The sequence below is a fragment of the Armigeres subalbatus genome, chromosome 3, assembly GCF_024139115.2.
Source record: "Armigeres subalbatus isolate Guangzhou_Male chromosome 3, GZ_Asu_2, whole genome shotgun sequence".
Taxonomy (NCBI): domain Eukaryota; kingdom Metazoa; phylum Arthropoda; class Insecta; order Diptera; family Culicidae; genus Armigeres; species Armigeres subalbatus.
In genome coordinates, this window is record NC_085141.1 from 135,170,350 (window position 1) to 135,194,198 (window position 23,849).

General features: G+C 41.9%; 1 protein-coding gene across 1 annotated transcript; it reads right to left on the reverse strand.

Annotated features, from left to right (window-relative positions):
• Positions 1-13,420: 13,420 nt before the first annotated feature.
• Positions 13,421-14,086, reverse strand: LOC134221998 (uncharacterized). The gene is made up of 3 exons (XM_062701159.1): positions 14,043-14,086; positions 13,647-13,845; positions 13,421-13,588 (listed from the first exon to the last, which is right to left on the reverse strand). The coding sequence occupies exons 1-3, from the start codon at positions 14,084-14,086 to the stop codon at positions 13,421-13,423; spliced, it is 411 nt and encodes a 136-aa protein (XP_062557143.1).
• Positions 14,087-23,849: the final 9,763 nt, after the last annotated feature.

The following is a 23,849-nucleotide window of genomic DNA, read 5'->3' on the forward strand; positions in this document are numbered from 1 at the left end:
TACAATTTGTATTTACATTTATAACCACTCTTACAAGAGTGGTTATATCGAACGAACGAATGCACTGGAATGCGTCAGTTTTGGAGCCAACGTTGTCAAAGGTTGGGGCTCGTCGCGGGATATATGGTGAAATTAATTAAAATAAGAAATTTCTCGTACAGTAGAGGGTTATCGAAAAAATGCACAACCACAATGAGGTCAGTGGGCATCAGTTTTAGGGGCACCGTAGGAGCGGTGCGCAAAAATTTAATTATCGTAAATTTATTGTCAGAAGCGGGGAGAAATCATTATCAATTTCCAGAGTAATTTGCCTTAATTAATTGGCAGAAGATAAGTCGAATGTGACCACAAGCATTAACAGCGTCCACCGAGCAAACGAGCGCACGCTTATCGCGGCTGTTACTTTGCGTACCATGTGGGCTCGTCTGCGCTTGTAGGTTGTAGATAATTCTCATCCCTGGGGCAGAAGACATAGGTCTGAACGCATGCTCACAAGCCAAAGGGTGCAATATGTTGTCCGGGCCGTACGTTGAGCTCGGGAAGTTTGCACCGGATTGCTTGTTGCTTGGAATTTCTGCGATCGCAGGGCATCTTCACGCTGGAGTTATTTTACATAATCTTAACGAATGTAATTGGACATTAAATTTGGAAAGAACATAAATTCGCGATTAAATTATTTAACTAATGAAAAACAGTTGTTTCTTGTCGGAAAATGACAATACATGCTGGTTTTATTTTTTTCAATGGAATGCGGCATGGAACACTCCTCAAAGAAGTACGATGGCTCGATGTTGAGCGTCTTCTTCTTTCTTTCTTTCTTTGTGAATCTTAGATAATAGTGGTACTTGAATTGTTATTTAACTTAACTCAGTAATATGTTGGGCACTACATGGCGCAATGAAATATGGGGTCAATATGACGGCAATAAAATTTGATTGATCTACGATACAGCTTTTCTGATAGTTATCAAACATGCATTATGTATACCTTAGTCGATCTGTCGGGAACTTATGTAACGATGTATTTTCAATTTGTTACCCCAGCAGATTTCGCTCTGTTTCACCATTGTAGACCTGGAGGCAGTGATGTCCTACACTCAAGGCAAAAAATTCTGCTCTTTGATTTTACTCCATCTAAACGATTTTATAGTCTTAACTAAGTAAGTTCAACTAATAGAAGGATATTTGAATTTTCTAAATGTCATGTCAAACTGTCATAAAAATGCACACCAGAGCCACAGGAGCGCGCGCGCTGAAACTACACTCCAGTGTGAGCCTAGCCTACTCTGATAACCGACTTTCGATGCCCTTGAGCCATTCAGCTCCCACCTTATTCGTCGAGCCATTTAGCTCCCGCCTCGGTCGCGATCGCGAACGACTCGGATACCCCCCGACGGCAGATCTAACCTACTCCGACGAGAAGTTCCCCGAAAGCGGGAGCTCCCCCCAAAATCGTTTCGGCCGTTTCGCCACGTTCTGCGGTTACGTGGTCGCCGCAGGCTGACGACCTTGCACTATGGGGATTTAGGCGGACATTAATCGGAAAATCGACTTTCACCAATCATTTTTTCACTATTTTTTTCGAAAGTAGATACATAAGATAAGAAAACCCCAAAATTTCATGTCCCTACGAGTTATAGTTTTTTGGGATATTAGTTATCAAAGTTGAGATTATTTAGTTCTGGACGTAAAAATAGCGGGTTTTGTCTTAAAATCTTGCTTCACTTCATACTAGTTTTTGAAAGGTTTTTTTTCTGACACGATACCAAAGTTTATATATGTCATCGTAAAGATAAAAGAGCTTTTATACCGTACTAACAAACATCCTGATATCATGAAGAAAATTTTTTAATAATCGAACAAAACATTGAAAAATAGAGGTATTTTCAACTTTAAAATTCAACCACTTTTTTCCCGCATATCCTCGCGGAGATATTTAGTTGGGGATCATATTTGGGATGTGTACTTTCAGGTTCCCAAGAAAAATCTTGCGCAAACTTACGCCATTTTGAGAACAAGCGATTTAAAAAAAACGTGTTTGGTTCAAAACTTTTTGCCTTTCTCGTACAACAAAGTTGTACCAGAAGGCTATAATTTCACTCCAAAAGCCAAATTTTAATAGAAGGCTCGGAGACCCATAGTGTTATATACCAATCGACTCAGCTCGAAAAACTGAGTAAATGTCCGTCTGTGTGTGTGTGTGGATGTGTGTAGCCCCGGGAATTTTTTAATGTTAAACACGTTTAATGTAGAAGGGCTTGACCGATTCGAGTGCAGCTAGTTTCATTCGACGAAGAAACTTTCCTAGTTGGACACTATTGTTTTTGTTTGTTAATAACTCATCCGGTTTGAATAATACTTCTATTTTTCTTTTAACAAATACGTTGTTTACATGCACACTTTAAGTCATTAATCAATTTAGCCGTGACGCAATCCATTACTCTCATAGCTGAGTAATTCTTAAGTAGCGTGATATAATCGCATCAAAGCTTTTAACCGCCAAAATTTAAGCAATTTACGTTGCATTTACCATACTAGTTCGAATTCAACACATTGAATCTAGAAAGGCATAATCACCATTGGTGGATAAATTTGGGTTTTTTCCGTAGTGTGCATCATAGCAACACAAATGTCATTATTCTACTTTATTAAAATTTCTTCCCTATTTGTTCTTGATATTTTGTTAAATTACAACATCAAAAGCATCTTATAAGCTGGAAAGAAGGAAGAAAATATTTTTGTTCGCCTGTTTGTATGGGGAGGCTCCATAGTGCGTTGGTAGCTGGCACTGGCTTTCCCAAACATAATCGACATATAGTTACATATGAGCCAGCCTGCAGTACCGCACCATCAGCACTTTGGGTGGCATCGACCCAATCATGCCACCGCCAACGTCAGCAGAACTGATCCATTGGACTTCGACCCATAGCGATGCGCCGAGTCAGCAGTTAACATTATTAAATATCACCGATCGACCAGCGATACGGTTCAATTAGTTAGTGCAAGTAGTAGAGAGTGGTTCGTTCTAGGATAATAATCATTTAGTATATTTATGTTAAAATAATAATTAGTGAATAAAAGTTTTTTTTAAGAGACCCCGAGGTCTAAACACTTTATTGGCGCAGCCGTCCGGCAATCTTGGATAACCGCTGCCGAAAATACGTTAAAAATTTTCGAAGGCATAGTTAATGCCCAAACTTTTGAAATTTACGTACAAGCAGTACTTAACAAAATAACGGGCAATGCAAAAGACGTGGTGTGCCTTGCAGGTAACCCACTGAATTTCGAAGAAGTAAAAGTTATTCTTTTAGAAGCTTTTGGCGATCGCCAAGAGTTAGCTACTTACAAAGCCCAACTCTGGGCTAATAAGCAAAATGATGACATGAGTATACATAGGTATTATAAACGGACAAAGGAAATAATGCAAAACATTAAAACAATAGCTAGACAGAACCAAGATTATAACGATAACTGGGCGATAATTTGCAAATTTATTGACGAAGATGTTCTGGCCGCTTTCATATCGGGCTTGATACATCCATATTTCGGCTACGCTCAAGCAGTGAAACCGGAAAATATTGAAAGCGCTTACGCTTTCCTTTGCAAATTTGTCTCTGCGGAAAAAATCTCCACACAACTCTCTTTACACAATCATAGACAATCAAACCCTAAGCCAAATAAACCTGATTACAAAAATATCCCATTCGAAGATAGAAATAAAAAACCTTCCAAAGAGTATCAAACCCCTTATAAAAACCATTCCAACTCTCCCAATATTAACCAGAACAGATCGGAAAATATAGAATACAAATGGCAGAACGAAATGGAAATCGATCCGTCACTAAAAAGCAGACTGACGCTCAACCGGAAATTATTGAATAACCAGGAAATTGATTCAGATGAAGTAACAAGCGACGTAGAATCAAATTTTTGCTCAACCGAAACACCAAACACGAACACGTAATAGAAAATGAACATAATTTCCTACCCTATATAAAAATTCACGATAAACGACAAAACAACACACTGAATATTCTGATTGATTCAGGCGCAAACAAGAATATTCTGAGACCAGGAATACTAAAGAAAACTAAAATAATCAAACCTACACTTACAAAAAATTAAGTTAAAAGTTAAAAGTAAAGTTATCTCAGATCTACCAGCCGTTCCAGTTTACGAATTAGACTTCCACAATTTTTTCCACGGGCTTATAGGATCCGAAACACTTTCCAAATTCAAAGCAACTCTAGACTACATCAATTCTACCTTGAACATATTAGATAAAACGATAAAATTTCACAAATATTATATACAACGCAAACCAAGTCAATTTAACCATTTTATCACTATGCAAAGTAATATGGATGGCGAATGGATAGTAACCAAACCATCCGAACTTACTAAGCACGTTTTAATTGAACCAGGCTTGTATAAATCTAAAAACAATTCGACTACATTTATCGTCAGAACCAACAAACCACAACCCCCCAAAATACCTTTCAAAAAAGTGTTTCTAAAAGTAAATAATTTTGAAGTCCATAATTTTTACACAGAAAATAAAGAACCTAAAGGAATAACACTGGAACGAATCGAATCATTAATTAGAACAAACCATCTATCTGAACTAGAAAAACAAATGACGATGGAAACCCTTGCAAAACACGTCAAAGTAATTCCAAGAGACAACGAAAAACTCACTGCGACTACCAAAATAAAACACAAAATCAACACGACTGACGATAACCCAGTATACACCAAAACATACAGATACCCACATGCACATAAAAGCACAGTAAAAGAACAAATCGAAGACATGTTAGAAAACGGTATAATTACTCATTCTGAATCCCCTTGGAATGCACCAATTTGGGTTGTCCCAAAAAAATCAGACGCTTCTGGAAAACGTAAATTTCGCGTAGTCATAGATTACAGAAAGCTAAATGATAAGACAATTGACGACAGACACCCGATACCACAGATCGAAGACATTCTGGATAACTTAGGCCGATCATGCTATTTTACAACATTGGATTTAAAATCAGGGTTTCACCAAATCGAACTAGACGAAAAATCAAGACAAAAAACAGCATTCAGTACTGATCTAGGACACTACGAATTCTTACGAATGCCTACATGCAAGAATGCACCCGCTACATTCCAAAGGGCCATGAATTCTGTCCTAGGAAATCTCATCGGAAAAGTGTGCTACGTTTACTTAGACGACATCATAATTTTTGGAAGAAATTTGACAGACCACTTGGAAAACTTAGGAAAAGTACTCGATAAACTCGCATTATCAAATCTCAAAATTCAATTAGACAAATGCGAATTTTTGAAACGCGACTGCGAATTTTTAGGCCATATTGTCACTTCAGAAGGAGTCAAAACCAACCCAGAAAAAATAAAAGAAATTTTGGACTGGAAACTTCCGAAATCACAGAAGGAAATCAAACAATTTCTAGGACTTCTAGGATATTACAGGAAATTTATTAAAGACTATTCAAAATTAGCATATTCAATGACCAAATACTTGAAAAAGGACAAAGAACTTAACATGAACGACCCACAATACATTCAAGCTTTCGAAAAATGTAAAATAATATTGACAACAGACCCCATATTAGCTCACCCAGATTTTGATAAACCATTCGTACTAACTACAGACGCTCCAAATTACGCTCTCGGTGCAGTATTATCCCAAATAAACGATGGTAAAGATTACCCGGTAGCTTTCGCATCTAGAACTCTAAACAAACACGAAGTTAATTACTCTACGACAGAAAAAGAAGCCTTGGCAATAATATGGGCCGTCGGAAAATTCCACTCTTATTTACACGGAAATAAATTCACCTTAGTAACGGACCACCAACCGCTTACGTTCATTAAAACTCAAGTAAAAATACCAAAATACTTCGCTGGAGACTAGAACTAGAAAACTACGACTATACAATTGAATATAAAACAGGAAAACAAACGTCGTCGCCGACGCGCTGAGTAGAAAAGTGGAGGCCAACGTAAACGAAAACGATGACGATAGTACAGACAGGGACTCAATACAGAATAACCCAACAGAATCAGACGCAAACACTGTCCACTCCGCGGATACCTCTGACGACTATTTTTGCACTTTACAGAACGACCAATCAACGCCTATAGAAACCAAATAATTTTCAGACATGCCCGAATAAATACGACTATCCAAGAAACAATATTTCCAAATCACAAAAGAACAATTATCTGCAGAGATAACCTGAACAAAGAAATAGTTACAGAATCCCTGAAAGAATTTCATAATGGAAAACAGACAGCTATACTTGCTCCCGAGAACACACTACAACTAATCCAAGAAGTCTATCGTGAACACTTTTCGAACGCCTCCTCACACTTTGTCATTACCCAAAATATGGTAGAAGACGTAACCTCCGAACCAAGACAAGAACACGAGAGAGCCCATCGTGGTATCCAGGAAGTGGAAAAACAACTCAAGCGATCTTACTACTTTCCCAATATGACAAAGAGAATCCGAAAATTCAACAATGCCTGTCGTATCTGTTTTCAACACAAATACGAAAGAAAACCTTACAACATCAAAATTATATCCAGACCAATAGAAAAAGCACCATTCCAAAGAATTCACATGGATATTTTTGGAATGGATAAAAACCATTACCTGTCCATTATTTGCGCCTTCTCCAAACACTTACAACTCATTCCAATAGAAACTAGAAATACCCTAGACGTTCAAAATGCACTAACTCAATATTTTGCGAATTTTCGAACACCAAGAATAATAGTTTGTGATCACGAGGCATCCTTTACCAGTATTCAGCTAAAAGCATTCCTAGGAGACTTAGGGGTGCAAGTAGAATTCGCATCGTCTTCAGAATCAAACGGCCAAATAGAAAAAACACATAGTACAGTGATCGAACTGTTTAACACCAATAAGCATAAATACCCAGAATTACGTTCCCCGGAAATCATTAACATGATTACCGCCCTGTACAACGAAACAGTTCACTCCTCCACCTCTTTTACCCCGAATGAGATAATATTCAACCAAGGAAATTTAACGAATCCAGACGAAATAAATCCAGCCTCACAAAAAATATTTGATAACGCAATAATTCATCTCAACGAAGCAAGAAGAAACATGGAGAAATACAACGATGAAAAGGAGGATTCCCCAACCATAGAAGTCGACCAAGAAGTGTTCATAAAGAAAGCCACAAGGAAAAAACTGGACCCGCGTTTCACAACAGCTAAATGCACTGAGAACATGATCAAAACTTTCAAAATTCCTAGAAACGTGAAACGAAATAAAAACAAAATTAAAAGACTTAGAAAACATATTTTACTAGTCGACCCGGCAGACGTTGTCCTGCATAGTAGGCGAAAACGCGCGTTGTGAACTTCCTATGCGAAATTTTCATACGATTCTTAATTTTAGTTTTTCACGATTTACTCCATCTTACCCGTGATTTTCGCATAAGGAAATATCATATAAACCCGTCGGAAACGAAAACGAATGTGTCTGCTGAAGAAATGAAAAAAATCCATCCAGCCGTTTTCGAGTTATGCGGATACGAACACAGACCATTTCATTTTTATATATAAGAGAAGAAGATAAAATACTGATAGTATACTTTCTATTTCCAGGCCCTCGTACCATGGATCCGAGTATTACCCTTAACCAAGCGGAAAAACTCTCACACTTCCTCAAAATTCTTTCAGAAAGTAACCCAGTCATTGCAACATAAATTACCATAGATCTTATTTCTCTTTTTAGGACGACGAATACAACCAAAAGACAGACACACTGACGAACGCAGGTCATCAAATTTCTTTTCAGGTGTTAACAATAACAAAAAAACAACCAGATATAAAATCAACTCAAATAGATATCTAAACATAGTCGCAAGAAAAGACGAACCCTCTCAAACCATTCAAATCATGTTATCTTCATTATCATTAACATTTTTTATGGTCATGTATGTCAAGACACAGGATTTACAGATTTTACATTTGAATGACCAACCGATTTTAACACTAAACACAAACCCTTGTAGAATTCAAGTAGGAAATTTCAGAATAATTCATGAAATAGACCTAAAAGATTTAGAGAAAACAGTTCATTTATTGACAGATGTTGTTTACAACAAAATTAATAATCCCCTTTCTAACATAGTTAAAAATAAAATAAAATCATTACATTCAAACTACAATCAGATTAGGCCAGTCAATCATCGTTACGCTAGGAGCATCGACATCATAGGATCTGTATGGAAATGGATTGGCGGAAGTCCAGATGCGCAAGACCTCCACATTATAAATAACACTATGAACACGCTAATAGAGAACAACAACATCCAATACCGAGTAAATCAACAGCTAGGACAAAGAATCAAAACCCTTACAAACGAGGTGAGAAAACTTATAGAAGACAAGCAAACCAATGAACTCATAATAGATGAAATCGATACCCTCACGACAATCATCAATATTGAAACTATCAATAAAATTCTGGAAGAGATTCAAGAGGCAATAACATTATCCAAAGTTTCGGTTACCAGCAATAAAATGCTCTCCACTAGAGAAATCTACATGATCAAGAGAATACTAGAAGACCAAGGAGTAGTCATCAACCTGCCAGACGAAGCTATTACATACGTCACACCTAAAATAGCAGCCAACGACGAAACACTGTTATACATTCTTCTTGTGCCAGAACTACAAAAAGAAGAGGCAAAGGTTATTCAACTCTTCTCCCTGAATAACAACAATTCAACTATAAACAATTATCCAAAATACCTCGTGAAAAACAAGGACGTACTATACACAACAACACAGCCAAATGAATACGTACAAAAGGACTCGTTTATAACCAGGTTTACCGATGAATGCATCCTTCCGATCATAATGGGGACATCTACCCACTGTACAACCCGGCCGGAATACTCAACCGCAGCTGATTTCATAGCAGACAATTTACTGCTCATAAACAACGCAAGAGGACAAGAAATGACATCGAGTTGCGGCCCAGACAACAGATCGTTGCATGGCAACTTCCTCGTAACTTTTTCAAACTGCAGCGTAACGTTCATCAACGAAACATTCACTGCAAACGAAACCACAACGAAAACATCCCTTATGTACGGTGCTACATACAACATAAAAACAAATCGATCACTACTGGAAAACGACCTCGAATCTCTAGACACGAGGACTCTGATCAACAGGAAACATATTCAACATGTATACTTACAACAAGCACAGCACGATATCTGGAATTGGAGCCTTCTGGGTGGAATAATAATCTCCACCCTAATAACCATAACCCTAGTTCTGTTTGCTCTTCTGTATTTTAGCCATATCGTTCAAGGACTTGCTTCCAAATTTTCACGGAGAAAGAAGCCTAAGAATCCCACAAAGGAAACGGAAGCACCAATCCCGAAGGTTTTGGACGCGTGAGGACACGCTTTTTACCCCCGGAGGAGTTACATGAGCCAGCCTGCAGTACCGCACCATCAGCACTTTGGGTGGCATCGACCCAATCATGCCACCGCCAACGTCAGCAGAACTGATCCATTGGACTTCGACCCATAGCGATGCGCCGAGTCAGCAGTTAACATTATTAAATATCACCGATCGACCAGCGATACGGTTCAATTAGTTAGTGCAAGTAGTAGAGAGTGGTTCGTTCTAGGATAATAATCATTTAGTATATTTATGTTAAAATAATAATTAGTGAATAAAAGTTTTTTTTAAGAGACCCCGAGGTCTAAACACTTTATTATATATCTTCCGCGGCGGAGTGCTCATGGTCCGATATCAGCAATGACAGTCTGCTGCTGCTCCATTCGCCTACTTCGTTGTAGGATGTCGGCTATCCTGGACGTCACTCTTGTGACCGCTCTCAACTATTCTGGGTTCTAACACATTCTTCTGACGATGTTATTGGTGGTATTCATTCTGCATGCCTCCAACATCGCACTCCTTACTCCTTCCCGTTTCGAACCGGGGACATATGAACAGGATTTGCTCAGCCGTTTTTGCCACGTCTGGGCATTGCGGATAGGCGGGGGAAGCCGCATGTCCGAACCTGTTAAGGTACCACCTGCAGCATCCGTGGCCTATTAGAAACTCGGTTAAGCCAGAGTTTAGCTCTCCATGAGGTCTGCTAATCCACACAGACACACTTGGGGCTAGACGAAGGGTCCACTGTGGTGGATACGAGCCTTCCGAAAGAGCGCACATTGCGATCAAATAAAATAAACATTATGATCAGCATAACCGCGATCATGTCACTCGGGCGACGACCGTATTTATACTGAGCATTGCAGAAAAGGTCACGTTCCCACCCCGCATACAATGTATGAGTAGGGACGTAGCATTAGCATATGAAAAATAAAATCAGATTGATTCTAACCATCAACGGAGTGCGTCGCCTCTTGGTATCTAATTAATGATCACAAAGTGTTTGCCTCATAACTACGTAGGCAGTTATTACACCACCTTCCCTTAGCCGAGTTGTCCCACTCCCTCTGCCATTTTGCTACCGTTATTATTTATTCAGACTAAGGCCGAAGTGGCCTGTGCGGTATATAAGAGTCTTCTCCATACGGCTCTGTCCATGGCTACACGTCGCCAACCACGCAGTCTACGGAGGGTCCGCAAGTCATCTTCCACCTGATCGATCCACCTTGTCCGCTGCGCACCTCGCCTTCTTGTGCCCGTCGGATCGTTGTCGAGAGCCATTTTCATCGAGTTACTGTCCGACATTCTGGCTACGTGCCCGGCCCATCGCAGTCGTCCGATTTTCGCGGTGTGAACGATGGATGGTTCTCCCAACAGCTGATGCAACTCGTGGTTCATTCGCCTCCTCCACGTACCGTCCGCCATCTGCACCCCACCATAGATGGTACGCAGCACTTTCCTTTCGAAATCTCCAAGTGCGCGTTGGTCCTCCACGAGCATCGTCCAGGTCTCGTGTCCGTAGAGGACTACCGGTCTAATGAGCGTTTTGTAGATTGTCAGTTTGGTACGACGGCGAACTCCGAGCACAGTTCGGAGCGTCTTGCGAAGTCCAAAGTATGTACGATTTCCTGCCACTATGCGTCTCCGAATTTCTCCGCTGGTATCATTTTCGGCAGTCACCAGTGAGCCAAAGTTCACAAATTCTTCTACCACCTCGATGTCGTCACCACCGATGCAAACTCGTGGTGGGTGCTCACATTGTCTTCTCTTGAACCTCTTCCTATCATGAACTTCGTCTTCGACGCGTTAATGACTAGTCCGATCCGCATGGCTTCCCTCTTCAGTCTGATTTAGGCTTCCTCCATCTTCTCAAAGTTATGTGCCATAATATCTATGTCGTCGGCGAAGCCAAATAGCTGGACGGACTTATTGAAAATTGTGCCACTCGTGTTAATCCCTGCTTTTCGTATTACCCCTTCCAAAGCGATGTTGAATAGCAGACACGAAAGACCAACACCTTGTTACGGCAAGGGTTACTCTGCGGGTTTCAAAGGGACTCGAGAATGCCCCTGAAACTCGAACTACGCACATCACCCGATCCATCGTCGCTTTGATCAACCGTGTCAGTTTATCCGGAAATCCGTGTTTGTGCATTAGCTGCCATAGCTGGTCCCGATCGATTGTATCATATGCGGCTTTGAAGTCGATGAATAGATGATGTGTGGGCACGTTGTATTCGCGGCATTTCTGCAGTACTTGGCGAATGGCGAACCCGCCTGGTACTGCCCCACGAACTCCCTTGCAATTGGTGCTAGTCGACGGCATACAATTTGGGAGAGTACCTTGTAGGCGGCGTTCAGCAATGTGATTGCGCGGTAGTTGCTACAATCCAGCTTATCGCCCTTTCTGTAAATGGGACACACGACACCTTCCATCCACTCATGTGGCAAAACTTCTTGCTCCCAAATCTTGGTAATGACCCAGTGCAGCGCTCTAGCCAGTGCCTCACCACCGTGTTTAAATAGCTCTCCTGGTAGTTGGTCAACCCCAGGGGCTTTGTTGTTCTTCAGCCGGCCAATCTCCTCCTGGATTTCCTGGAGATCCGGAGCCGGTAGAATTATGTCCTGCGCGTTCCCCCAGGTCCATCACCATACCGCCATCTTCGTCTGCCACATCGCCATTCAGGTGCTCTTCATAGTGCTGCCGCCACCTTTGGATTACCTCACGCTCGTTCGTAAGAAGGTTCCCGTTTATGTCCTTACACATATCAGGCTGTGGCACGTGTCCCTTACGTGAACGGTTCAACTTCTCATAAAACTTTCGTGTGTTATTAGCGCAGTACAGTTGCTCCGTCTCTTCACGGTCTCGATCTTCTTCCGGAAAATCGAGTTTGGCTGTTCCGCGCCTGTTTATATCGTGCTTCGTTCGCCCTCGTGCGGTGTTGCAGCAATCTCGCCCATGCTGCATTCTTCTCCTCTACTAACTGCTCACATTCGCCGTCATACCAGTCGTTTCTCTGATCCGGGGCACCGTGCCAAGTGCAGCGGTTGCGGTGCTACCAATGGCGGATCGAATATCTCTCCAGCCATCTTCAAGAGACGCTGCGCCTAGCTTCCGTTGGGAGTGCCACTTCCAGCTGCTGCGCGTATTCTTGGGCCAGTCTACCGTCTTGTAGCCGCCCAATGTTAAGCCGCGGCGTCCGACTTCGACGCGTGTTGTACACCGTCGAGAGTTTTGAGCACAGGCATACTGCAACGAGGTAGTGATCGGATTCAATATTCGCACTGCGGTAAGTGCGGACGTTCGTGATGTCGGAGAAGAATTTACCGTCGATAAGAACGTGGTCGATTTGGTTTTCCGTTTCTTGGTTAGGTGATCTCCATGTGGCCTTGTGGATATTTTTGCGCTTTCTCCTGCAGCGCCACGACGTCGAAGTTGCGGGGATGTAATTCGTCGTAGATCATCCTGTCGCAACCTGTGAAACCTAGCGACTTACAGTTCCATGTTCCAAGCTTCCAATCGTGATCCTGTATTCGTCACCTAGGTCTTTTCCGATTATATCGAGTCGCATTATCTCTTATATTGTTCGTAATGATTGGTTTTCCAGGCGGCTTATTGGGCCAGCGCAAACCTCCTGTCTCGTCGGAGGGCCGTCGTGTCAGGGCTGTTTAGCGTCCCACCTAACACCAGGACTTGGGCTTGTGCGCTTTGAGCGGCACACGGTCGCTTTTTGTGGGGCCTACTTGCGGATACATGCAGCTTTTTATAGGAATTTAACAGGGCCCACTGTCAAACCTCACCACATCCTAGGCAAGCCCCACAACTCGCAGATGGCCTGGGAGGGATCGTCAAGCCCTTGGACATAGTCCCTGCTGCCCGCATTTAGCTACCGTTGCTGCCTTGATATTCCTGCGAGCACTACAGGTGCCCCTAAGGGCGTAGCACTCCTAATCTTCCTTCACCACCAGTTTGATAGGCATCATGCCCGTGATTACACATCCTCCTGCTTTTGCACGTTGCAGTTTCCGCTCAACGCCGACACCCAGACTAGACCTCCGTATCGCAGTATTGAAATCGCCACGCTTGCCAGCAGTCTGCGCTTGCTGGAGCACACCCTAGAGCCATTCGCCATTATTCTCGATAGTGCCGCTATCGCCTTCGCCGCGCGCTTGCGTAGTCGACATGACTTTTGGAGCTCAACTTATCGTCGAACATCATACCCAGTTGTTTCAAAGATCTCTTGGAGGTGATGTCGCCGCCACCGACTATAATTGTCGTTTCCTGCACCGTTTTCCGGTTGTTAACGACTATCATCTCCGTTTTATGATGCGCCAACTGTAGCTGCTTACTACGCAACCATTCCCCTACTAACCTGATCGAATAGTAAATTAATGATTTCGTGTGTGTTACTTCTACGTGAAGTTCCAGCTACACGTGCCGTATCCTAACGGAAGTTTGGAAGATGATATTAGCATTTCCATATAATTGATCGAATAGGTTGCAGCCAATTCGACCACCTCGTTGGACTCTCCGTACACGGTGGTAACGTCATCGGCTTATGACACTAACTTGACTCCTGGCGAGAGCTTTATCCTCAGCACGCCATCGTACATCACGTTCCACAGTAATGGACCCAGAATTGATCCCTGCGGGACACCTGCCGTGATAGGGGCGCTAACACAGCTAAATCCTCGTACGTCCCGTAGATCAATACTAAATTCTGGAAGAAACTAGCCCTACCGCTACTTCCAGTCGAATAAACAAGTTCGCGATTTCCATCCAGCACGCACTGTTGAATGCATTCCGCACGTCGAGTGTTAATATTGCACAGTATACCATGTCGCTTGTATTCGATGGCGACCTCTACGTTAACAAGCACCAATTCAATGGCACTCAGAGTAGACCGTCCTCTCCGAAAGCCGAATTGCTCGCTCGATAATCCTCCTGCCTCCTCCAGGTATTGCGACAGCCTGTTTTGGATCAACTTTACCAGTAGTTTCTCTACCGTGTCTATTATACAGATTGGTCTGAACGCTGAGGGGTCTCCTGGTGGCTTGCCCGGTTTCGATAACAGGAACAAACGCCGTTTCTTTTATATATCCGGGAATTTTTGCTCGTCCAGGCTCGAGCTGGCGCTCTGGCACAGTCTGTCGAAGCAGCCATTCTTGTTCTCTTTGATGGCCTTGTTTAGGGCCTGCCTCGCCACTTTGAAAATCTCGATGCGTTCTTTCCTTACTTCCGCCAAGCGTAGCCTGTGTAGTCTTCTTCTAGCCCTTGAGCAGGTTGGTCGAAGGGCTGTAATTTGATCGCTCCACCAGTATACTTGAGACCTGCAGTTCCGTGGTCGTGCCTTCCTCGGCATAGTAGAGTCACAAGCTCGAGACAGAACCGCAACCAGTTCGTCGTCGCTCAAACTTTCCGTGTTTTCTTCCAGACCCATAGCCTCTCTGAAAGTACCACTGTCGAAGTGGGCGACCTTCCACGCCCGAGTTGTAGGAGTAGCTCTCCAGCTTTCTCTGTTTGTCTCGCTGCTTATTCCGTACCGGATAGCCAAATGGTCACTGTGGGTGTAACCGTCGTCGACCCTCCACTGCAAATCACCGACCAATCTTGGACTGCAGAATGTTACGTCAATTATAGATTCCACTCAGTTTCGCTGGAAGGCACTTCTTGAGCCTTAGTTACACAACACGACATTCAGCTTGACTAAATCTTTTAGCAGCAGCGTTTGCCCTCTCCGATTAATACAGCGACCTCCCAATTCTATTGCCCACGCATTGAAGTCTCTAACAATGACCACTGGCCTGCTACCCACTAGGTCTGATGTCAGCCGATCGACCATCTGGGTGAATTGTAGCTGGGCGTCGGTAGCCGGCAACCTCACCGTGGCAATCTGCGTCCCCTGCGGTCCTTTCCGCATATGGATGGACGCCTTTGCCACCGATGTCGTGACCTCATCCAGCTTCTTACATTGGAGGGTCATTTCGTCGTGTTGGGTTAACTCACTTCTACACTCTCGCCTAGGACCTCCTGAGCTAATGCTCCATATGAGGTACCGCTCGTCTGTGAGCGCTTTTTAAGACAAGGATCATCTCGCCCGTTCTCGCTCTCCTTGGAGCACATCGGCGTAGCACTCTTTCTCTGTTTCAATAAGCAGTGATTCACCCTTCTCCATAGTTTTCGTCGGGCGCGTATTCGCGGCTTTCTGCTTCGATTTCATTACTACCGTTTGTCAGGAACCGTTTGATCGCTGGTTTTCTTGGCCGGCTCGGTTTCACGTCTCCGGTGGCCGACCGGCTTGTTTCGCCCATGCTTCCTTCTTACGCCATTCTCCCTTGCTTGCAGCTTTTGTGGGCCCGCTCTCCTGGTTTGCGCTCTACCGACGCCTTTTTGTGTTCTGTGGATGGCCCTTAATGCCGGGCTAGTCCCCGGCTCGCTTGTCTGTCCTCTTTTCTGCCGTTCTGTCGATGAGTGGACAATCTAACGCCTCCTGTACCTTGGTTGTGGTACAGGCACACCTCGATAGTACGTACATAGGGGAAACTGGACACACATGATCCCCGGGGACACATGATCCCCCCCTGTTTTCTCGAAAACTAATCACATTTTTATACCAGTGATATGTGCAAACGAATCCGTTAGATAGATTTTTGAATCTGAGTAACATTTGATACTAGTTACTTTATGTATATGGGTTTTAGAGAGGTTAGAGAGGAGAAAAGTTTAATAACTTTGAATATGTCCAACCAAAACGTACCAAATTTTTACTGGACAAAGTTTTATTATTGTAGAACTGAATAAATTCCTTCAATTAACTATTGCTTATTTTCCATTGAATACAAAAAACAAAACAAGATAAATACTAAACATGGACACACTTGATCCCCCACAGTTTGGACACACTTGATCCCGATATTGCATATATTAAGGCGTTTGTTGCATACCGTCGCATATTATTGTATTGTCTGTAACTAATTGATCTATTAAAATTCTTTTCTAGTTAAAAAGTATAAATAAATTTTATTTCTCTTTAATTCTGTCAATCAGACAATACACGCGAAATTTAAATTTATCAATAGCCTTATTTCATTAACCAGAAGTGGTGTTGAACATACTTAGTTTTGATTAGTTTTATTAAATGCATTTTAACATTATTTTCAATTAAAAAGTGTGTAAATTAAGCTTTGAAAATACTCAACAAATCACAGGGCCTAAAATCAGTTTTGTTCGATCTTGTATTATTTTTTTTCCGTTTGAACTAGCAGAAGTTTGCTTACAATCACCATTTATTTGTAAATCTTCTTAAAGAATTTTTAATAATAGGCTCATTCAACATCTTTTGGTCAGTCGTTTAAGAGAAATCGCATTTGTGTAATAATAACATGCACTACAGTAATGATGATGCGTGATAGTACCATATTGATGTATGAAGTCATCATCCTGGTATGATCACGGTTGTGGTATTGGTAGTAGTCTGGCGATCTCGATGTACCATCGTCGGGAGATGGGTCACTGTTTCAGCTACTTAGAATGCTTGTAGAATAGATTGAATGCATCTGAGGGCAAGGTAGACCAAAATACAAATCATAACTGTATCAATCACAAAGACAGATCCTCTTGGGAATATCATGGTTGTCGTGATATGACCATTGTCTTTTAGTGGAGTGAATGGTTAGAAAGAAAATTGGAGTAAGTGGAGAAAATGGCCAATTTTGTTGCTAAAATACTTGCCTTGCTTAATACCAACAATTTTTAATTTTCGCACGACTGATATAACGGCAGACTATGAAGAATTATTAGAATTTGAGGCTAGACCAATTCAACCTTTCATTAGACTTGAAGAACCTAAACATGTTCAGCTCATAAAGGGATCAATTTCCCCCTATATGGGGATCAAGTCTCCCGCAAGTTTTGAAAATGCCAAATTTTCTATCTTTCGGCAAAATCGATTTTTCGGTTACTTTCATGAACAAATAATTGCTTCCAATGACGTTTTTGAATAGCTTATTAAATTCTTTATAAAGTCCATCAAAAAGCGTGCAAATCGGTGCATGCTACATCGAGAAATATCCTAAACAAAAAGTGGGGATCATGTGTGTCCAGTTTCCCCTACACCTGCGTTGTTCCAGTGTACGTATTATCGAAGCGTACGTACTATCGAAGCAAAAAAAAAATGCGAACAAAAAAAATTTGTTTGTATTTTCGTTTATTTAGAAACAGCAGAATGTTTATAAAACCACCCGGAAGCAAATATTTTGATAGAAGGCTCTGTACTCCAAACATATTTGTCTTTGATATAGTGCACAACGGACCAACAAGACCCAGATTTTTCTTGAAATGGTACCTACATGTAGCATTGAGCAAAACCGTCGTCTTTGTAAATTTGAGACTTTTTTTACGAAATATTGTATTTTAATGCTTTGGAACATCCATAAATTACGTGACATTTGTAGGAGTAATATTTTAAAGATATGTTACACATCGTACATAATTATGCATGTAAACTGCAAAAAACGCCAATTGAAGATGATTGACTGATCACTACATTTTACGTTACATATTTTATGGATTTACCCTATAGGTTTTATGGGAATAAAGAGCTTTAAGGCAACCTTACAACCTGAACTGTCACTGTCGTTGCGACTCTATTGGCTCCATTGACGCTTTCTTACCAAAGCGACAAACTGCCAGATTGAGCAACAGTCGCATCGCGCTGGTTTGAAGAAACCTTTATTATGAGCAGGGATTGAATTCAAAAGGGATTGAATAAAAAAATCTCTCTCCTATCAACTCTGTTTACTTTTACGATATGCAGCATACCGTGAGAGCCTTTTTTCGCCGGCTGTCAGTATGAAGTACTGATTTGGGAGGCTATATCCCATGATAAATTTCTTTAAAAAAGCTCCAAACGCGGGACACTGGTTCTGTTCATGCATTTCAGTTTGCTTTGCACAAAATAAGCGTTTCTTCATCATCACTTCTTGGTAGGGGGCTGCCAATCTGATTCGGATAATTCGGAACAGCTTTTGCCTATTCTAGGAATTCTTTTAAAAATTTCTTCTTTTTTTTGAAAAAAAATGCTCCTGGGACTCAAACCAGGAACTCCATCACGAACTCCTTCAGAAGTTACTTCAGGAAATTCTCCAGGAAATCATTTGGGAACTCCTTCGGATATTCCCACAAAAATTGCTGGAAGGCAGCTATGGCATTAGTCAACAAGCTTTGCCGTTTTCCAAGCTCCGGGGCTGGGCTAGTGTGCACGGTCGCTTTGATAGAACCTACTTGCGGATACATACAGCGTCTTGTAGAGGTTTAACAGAGCCCACTGTCAAGCCCTACCACAACCTGGGCAGCCCCCCAAACTCGCAGTGATCATGGGATGGGTCGTCAAGCCCTTGAAAAAAGTCCTTGCTACCCGTTTATGTACATGTAACCTCTGCATTCTCACGTTTGTTATGAGATAGAAGATTGCGTTAGCTTTTAGGAATTGTTTATCTAGAATATTTCGGTAAGCGATGCAATCTATGAAATGAGATACATTAATACGCATTGAAATTGTTCTACTCACGTCCTCCCTATTTAACCGGCGTGCTAATCGAAAACAGCAATTTACTTATCCACCGTACAAAGAAAAACGAAATATTTCCGACGATTGGACGATTTGCGTGCTAATGATAAACACGATCACACGAACACGTTCCTACATGCACAATTATAAATGCACATGCATACTAAAGAATTGTTATTTTCATTGATTTACTTCTAATGCACAAATTAAATAGATTAAAAAGTTCAATGTAATTATGTTTGGCGTCATCTAACTCAATGATTGTACTGGCTGCATTTGTGTTCGATTAGATTACACATATTCTAGGAATGTTTCCAATCAATCTACTATCGCCATGGCACACTGTAACAAAATCTCAGTGCACAATCATACCTCGAAGAGAGCAGACGCGTGTGTTCACTCGTAGTTTTGCTTTGGTGCTGTTTTATCGTGCGCGATATTGGCCGACAATGTCTAGCATAGTCGAAGTAAGGAACACTCTGGCGTTCTTATTTCCTGACGGTGCCTCTCAGCCAACTTTGGTTGATATGGCCCGTTTTGTGAAGTCTCTGAAAGGTGATAAGCTGGCTATGGAAACGGCTGATGAAAAATCAGTATTTATACGATTCAAAACCAAGGAGGCAATGGAGTATAGTTTGAAGAACAATGAGGAGGTGCTGCCGTTCCACTACGTTAGTGGACAGATGGTTATGGTGCATATGTCCATTGCCGGCGCAAACACAAGGTATGTGCGGATTTTCGATCTGCCGCCGGAAATTTCAGATTCCGATCTGTCATCCGTGATGACAAGATTCGGGAAGGTCAAACGCACTGTGCGTGAACGGTTCCCAGCAGAATATCAACTCGATATGTTTACTGGGGTCCGTGGCATGTATATAGAAATCGAGAAGACAATTCCGGAGATCCTTTACTTCCGCAATTTCAAGGGAAGGATTTTCTACGAGGGGCTAAAACATAAGTGCTTTATTTGTAAAGCCGACACTCATATGAGAAAGTCCTGTCCAAAGATGCTAGAACGACGGAGCTTCCAACAGCAACCAAACAAAGAGCTTGCTGAAAACGTTTCAAAACAAGCAAAAGTAGAAGTTAAAGCTGCCACCGTGATAGATCGAGTTGTGCCCGGCAGCAACAAGCAAGAACCCCAAAAATTGGCACAAAGATCGACAAAAAATACAACAAAGCGACAACGTGCATCTGATGCGAAGTCTGCAGACAATGATACGAAGAGCACTGGCGACTCATTGTCCAGCGAGAAAGTAAGCAGTATTGCGATTATATCAAATGCGCCGCCTGTGAAGACTAGGTACAGAATCGCTTCGTATGAATGGATAGAGGATGACAACGAGCGAAACCTGCTAATAGCAGAGGACAAGATTAGGTTAGCAAAAGTAATGAATTTGAATGTAGATGATATGGAATTTTACATTGATAATTAGATTGTTATTATTATATTATTGTATAATACTTTAGAATTGCGGCTCCGCAAAGTGTTTTCCTACACGACTGAGCCTAATAAACAAACCACATGGTAACAAAATCTGTCAAATACGAGAAAAAATACGAGAGAAATATTCCAACGAACTAAACAATACCACATGGATCTATCTATCTCGTGACAAGTCGCTCACCGCGGGATAAATCTCCGATAAGATTTACTACCCTGGAACAACTTCATTACTGGGCCAGAACTCGCTGGCCGCCACCGCAGTTGGTGGTTGAAACTAAATCCCAAACCGACAGCCGGTAGCACGATTTCGTTAGCTGTTATTTTTCCTCTACTTCTTGTGCCACTCAATTTTTCTCCAGTACAAATCAATTTTTCTTGTACCCGATCAGCTACTGTTTGACTCCGCATTACTAAGACTCCCGGGAAAGGGGTAGCCGAAGATGGTTAACGAGGGGGCAACCAATGTTTTCACACTCCACCCCGTTCGATTGGCAACGATGATGTCGACGAAGTGCACTCCGACCGAGCGTTCGTTCGGGGTTCGATAAGCAAACCACGATTTTTGTTAGATACATGACTGGCGGTGTCACACATTTTACTGTTTTAAATCCACTCAAGTCAAAGGTACGAATTGATTTGCATGGAATTTACTATGAAAATTAAGTCGGTTGTCGGTGGAGACGCAATTGAGAGCGCCTCGTGCGAAAACCGATTGTTCGCGGTGGTGGGCTACATCAGAAAACGAGCCCCGCGAATGATGATTAACGACTCTTCAGGTCCAAAATGGGCTTCTCAGCTGTACACCTTTTGGAGGTACCGGCAAGTCACGCAGTGGCTGGTAATCATAACGAATCTTATTTATTTATTACCTTTATTCGAGCCTGGCCCGAGTTTGGCTCATCTCTGATAACTTTCATTTTTTCTCAATTAAAATGTTATTATAAAAAAAATGTTTTGTATATTTTCCCCATTCACTCGAGTTCTCATAATAGAAGTATTTCATTGCACGAGATTCAACAAAGTAAGAGCCATTAGCAAGAATCCAAATCTGGATAACATTAACTTTAAGGCAAAAAAGTTCATATTGTGCATGTCATGTTTTCGAAAAGTAAAAATTAAAAGAAACATGTAGAACGATAAATTTCAATCCTAGAAAACTAGTTTTCGTTATAGCTTAATTTGTGTAGCTATTTTAAATGGTTCCGAATTAATTACAGCGAACCGCCACCGTGTATCGTTTTCTCTCGGCCCGCAGCAGCCCCAATAGAACCCCCGCTGATATTCCGAAAAGCCTATTAACTCTATAAATGTCGATTTCGGTTGGGTAGGTTTTTGGCGTGGCGCTGTTTGAAGTCATTATTTGCCATATTTGTGCAGGTTCTGTCTTTTCGTGTAGCGCCGAGCGTTTGGTGCGAAAAACCGTTTGCTTCGGGGGGATGGGTGTCGTTAAATGACAAACAAGACTCGTTTTCGTCGCCGACGTCGCGTCGCATCGTTACTTTGCCAGCCCATGCTGGCAGATTGGGCAACATTGGGTCAAATGTTGGCGAGTCGAATACGGCAGCAGAAGGCCACGCGCTCTTACAGAGGATGCATAATATTGGCAAAACTGTTTTTCGAGTTTTCGCCGGCGTTGTCCGATCATGTTTCAGTGGTTTACCATAACAGCCCTACACAGAGGAGATTTATGTTGTAGCTGTTTGCTGGTGGGGCTCTTCGTCGGTGATGAGGATGGCGGGGGGTTCTCACGTGAGCACGGTGGAATCGTTGGCGTGGCCTCTGACAGGTGGACAATGTTACTCACGAGCAATTCGACACGACGCATTTCGGGTCCAAATTTGGAAGTATTGCACGTCGTCATTTGGCACAGATGGGATTTGCTCTAAGGCAACGAAGGATTTCGAGAGATGCTCACATCAGTTGAGCAATTTGTTACAGCTAGCAGATTCGGGAGAGTGACATACTTACATACGCGCTAGGTTAATTGTTTGATTTATTATTTAGGAACGTGACGAACATAAATTAGATGAAATGGTCATGAGAAATGATTTGTATGCATATACATACAGGGTATGCGTTGACCTAGCTGTCAAGTGCGTGGCTACGCAATGTTGAAGGTGGCTGGGCTTGATTCCCTGTCAGGTTTGGGAAATTTTCGCGACTTCCCTGCGGTCCTGTGTTTGAGATCGGAGGAAGAAGCTTCCGCTCCCCAAATGCAGGCAAGTACTTATCTGTTTTGAATTAGGGGAAGTGCACCGGTTTTGGCCAACTTAGTGCCTAATTTGGCCAACCCTGAAAAATACATATTTTTCCAAAATAATCGATCAGTTGAAAGCAGCGTTTAAGCATGAGGGACATATCTCTTGTTGGAACTAATAAAACCCTTGCAAATTGCTTCATTTTTGGAGTTATTAGCAAAATTGGCCAAATTAGGAACATGGCCAAAACCGGTACAGTTCCCCTATTCGCTTCCTCAACCTTCAACCAATCGCAGATTTCCTACGTCAACGCCTACTATAAGCATGAGCATGAGCAGGATAACCGTACAATTCGTAGTTGCTAATCCGTGATTGATTAGAACTTGCGAAATTGCACAGGGAACCAATTGAATGGAGCTTGGGTTTAGCTATCATTCTCAATGTGCAAATTTTGGAAATTCAATGCATTTTACTAAGTCAATTACGGCGCCGGCCACGTCCTTACGGTCATCAAGGGAAGGAAGGATTATTAGTTCAACTCTCGTTGCTACTAGAGACCGAGTATACCTCTGCATCTCCACGATAGTCTTAGGATAGGATATTGTGTTAGTATGAAGGGATATATTAACTGGATTCACTTTGGTAAGTGATGCGATCTATGGGATAGGAATATATGAATGAGAATTAGAAGTACTAGAGTAATGAGAAAGTATTAAAGTGAATTCTAATGGGATTCATTTTTTACAATTAGAATTTGAATGCTATTGGATTCTTATATCAGGTACATGTCTATCACACCATCGCTACCCGCACATTAACCTCACACATTCTTACTTGTATGAGGCCTGCACGAGCATAGCGACCTTATATAGCATTCGTATGCGGGTACAAATGAATACCAATCTATTTTTACATTTTATTTACTGCTACTAAGTAACAGGCAGCTTTTTATAACAATTCTATATTTAGAATCATACTTGCTAGCAATGAGAATTTGATTTGCAAAGAGATTGAGTTATATGATTAACGAAATTATCTAATAGGAAATTGGAAAGGGCCAGGGATCAAACCCTTAATCTCCTGCTTATGAGGCAGAAGCAGTGACACAAGGCCACCAAGCACCCCTCATACGTCAACGCCTACTATAAGATTCATAAAGTACG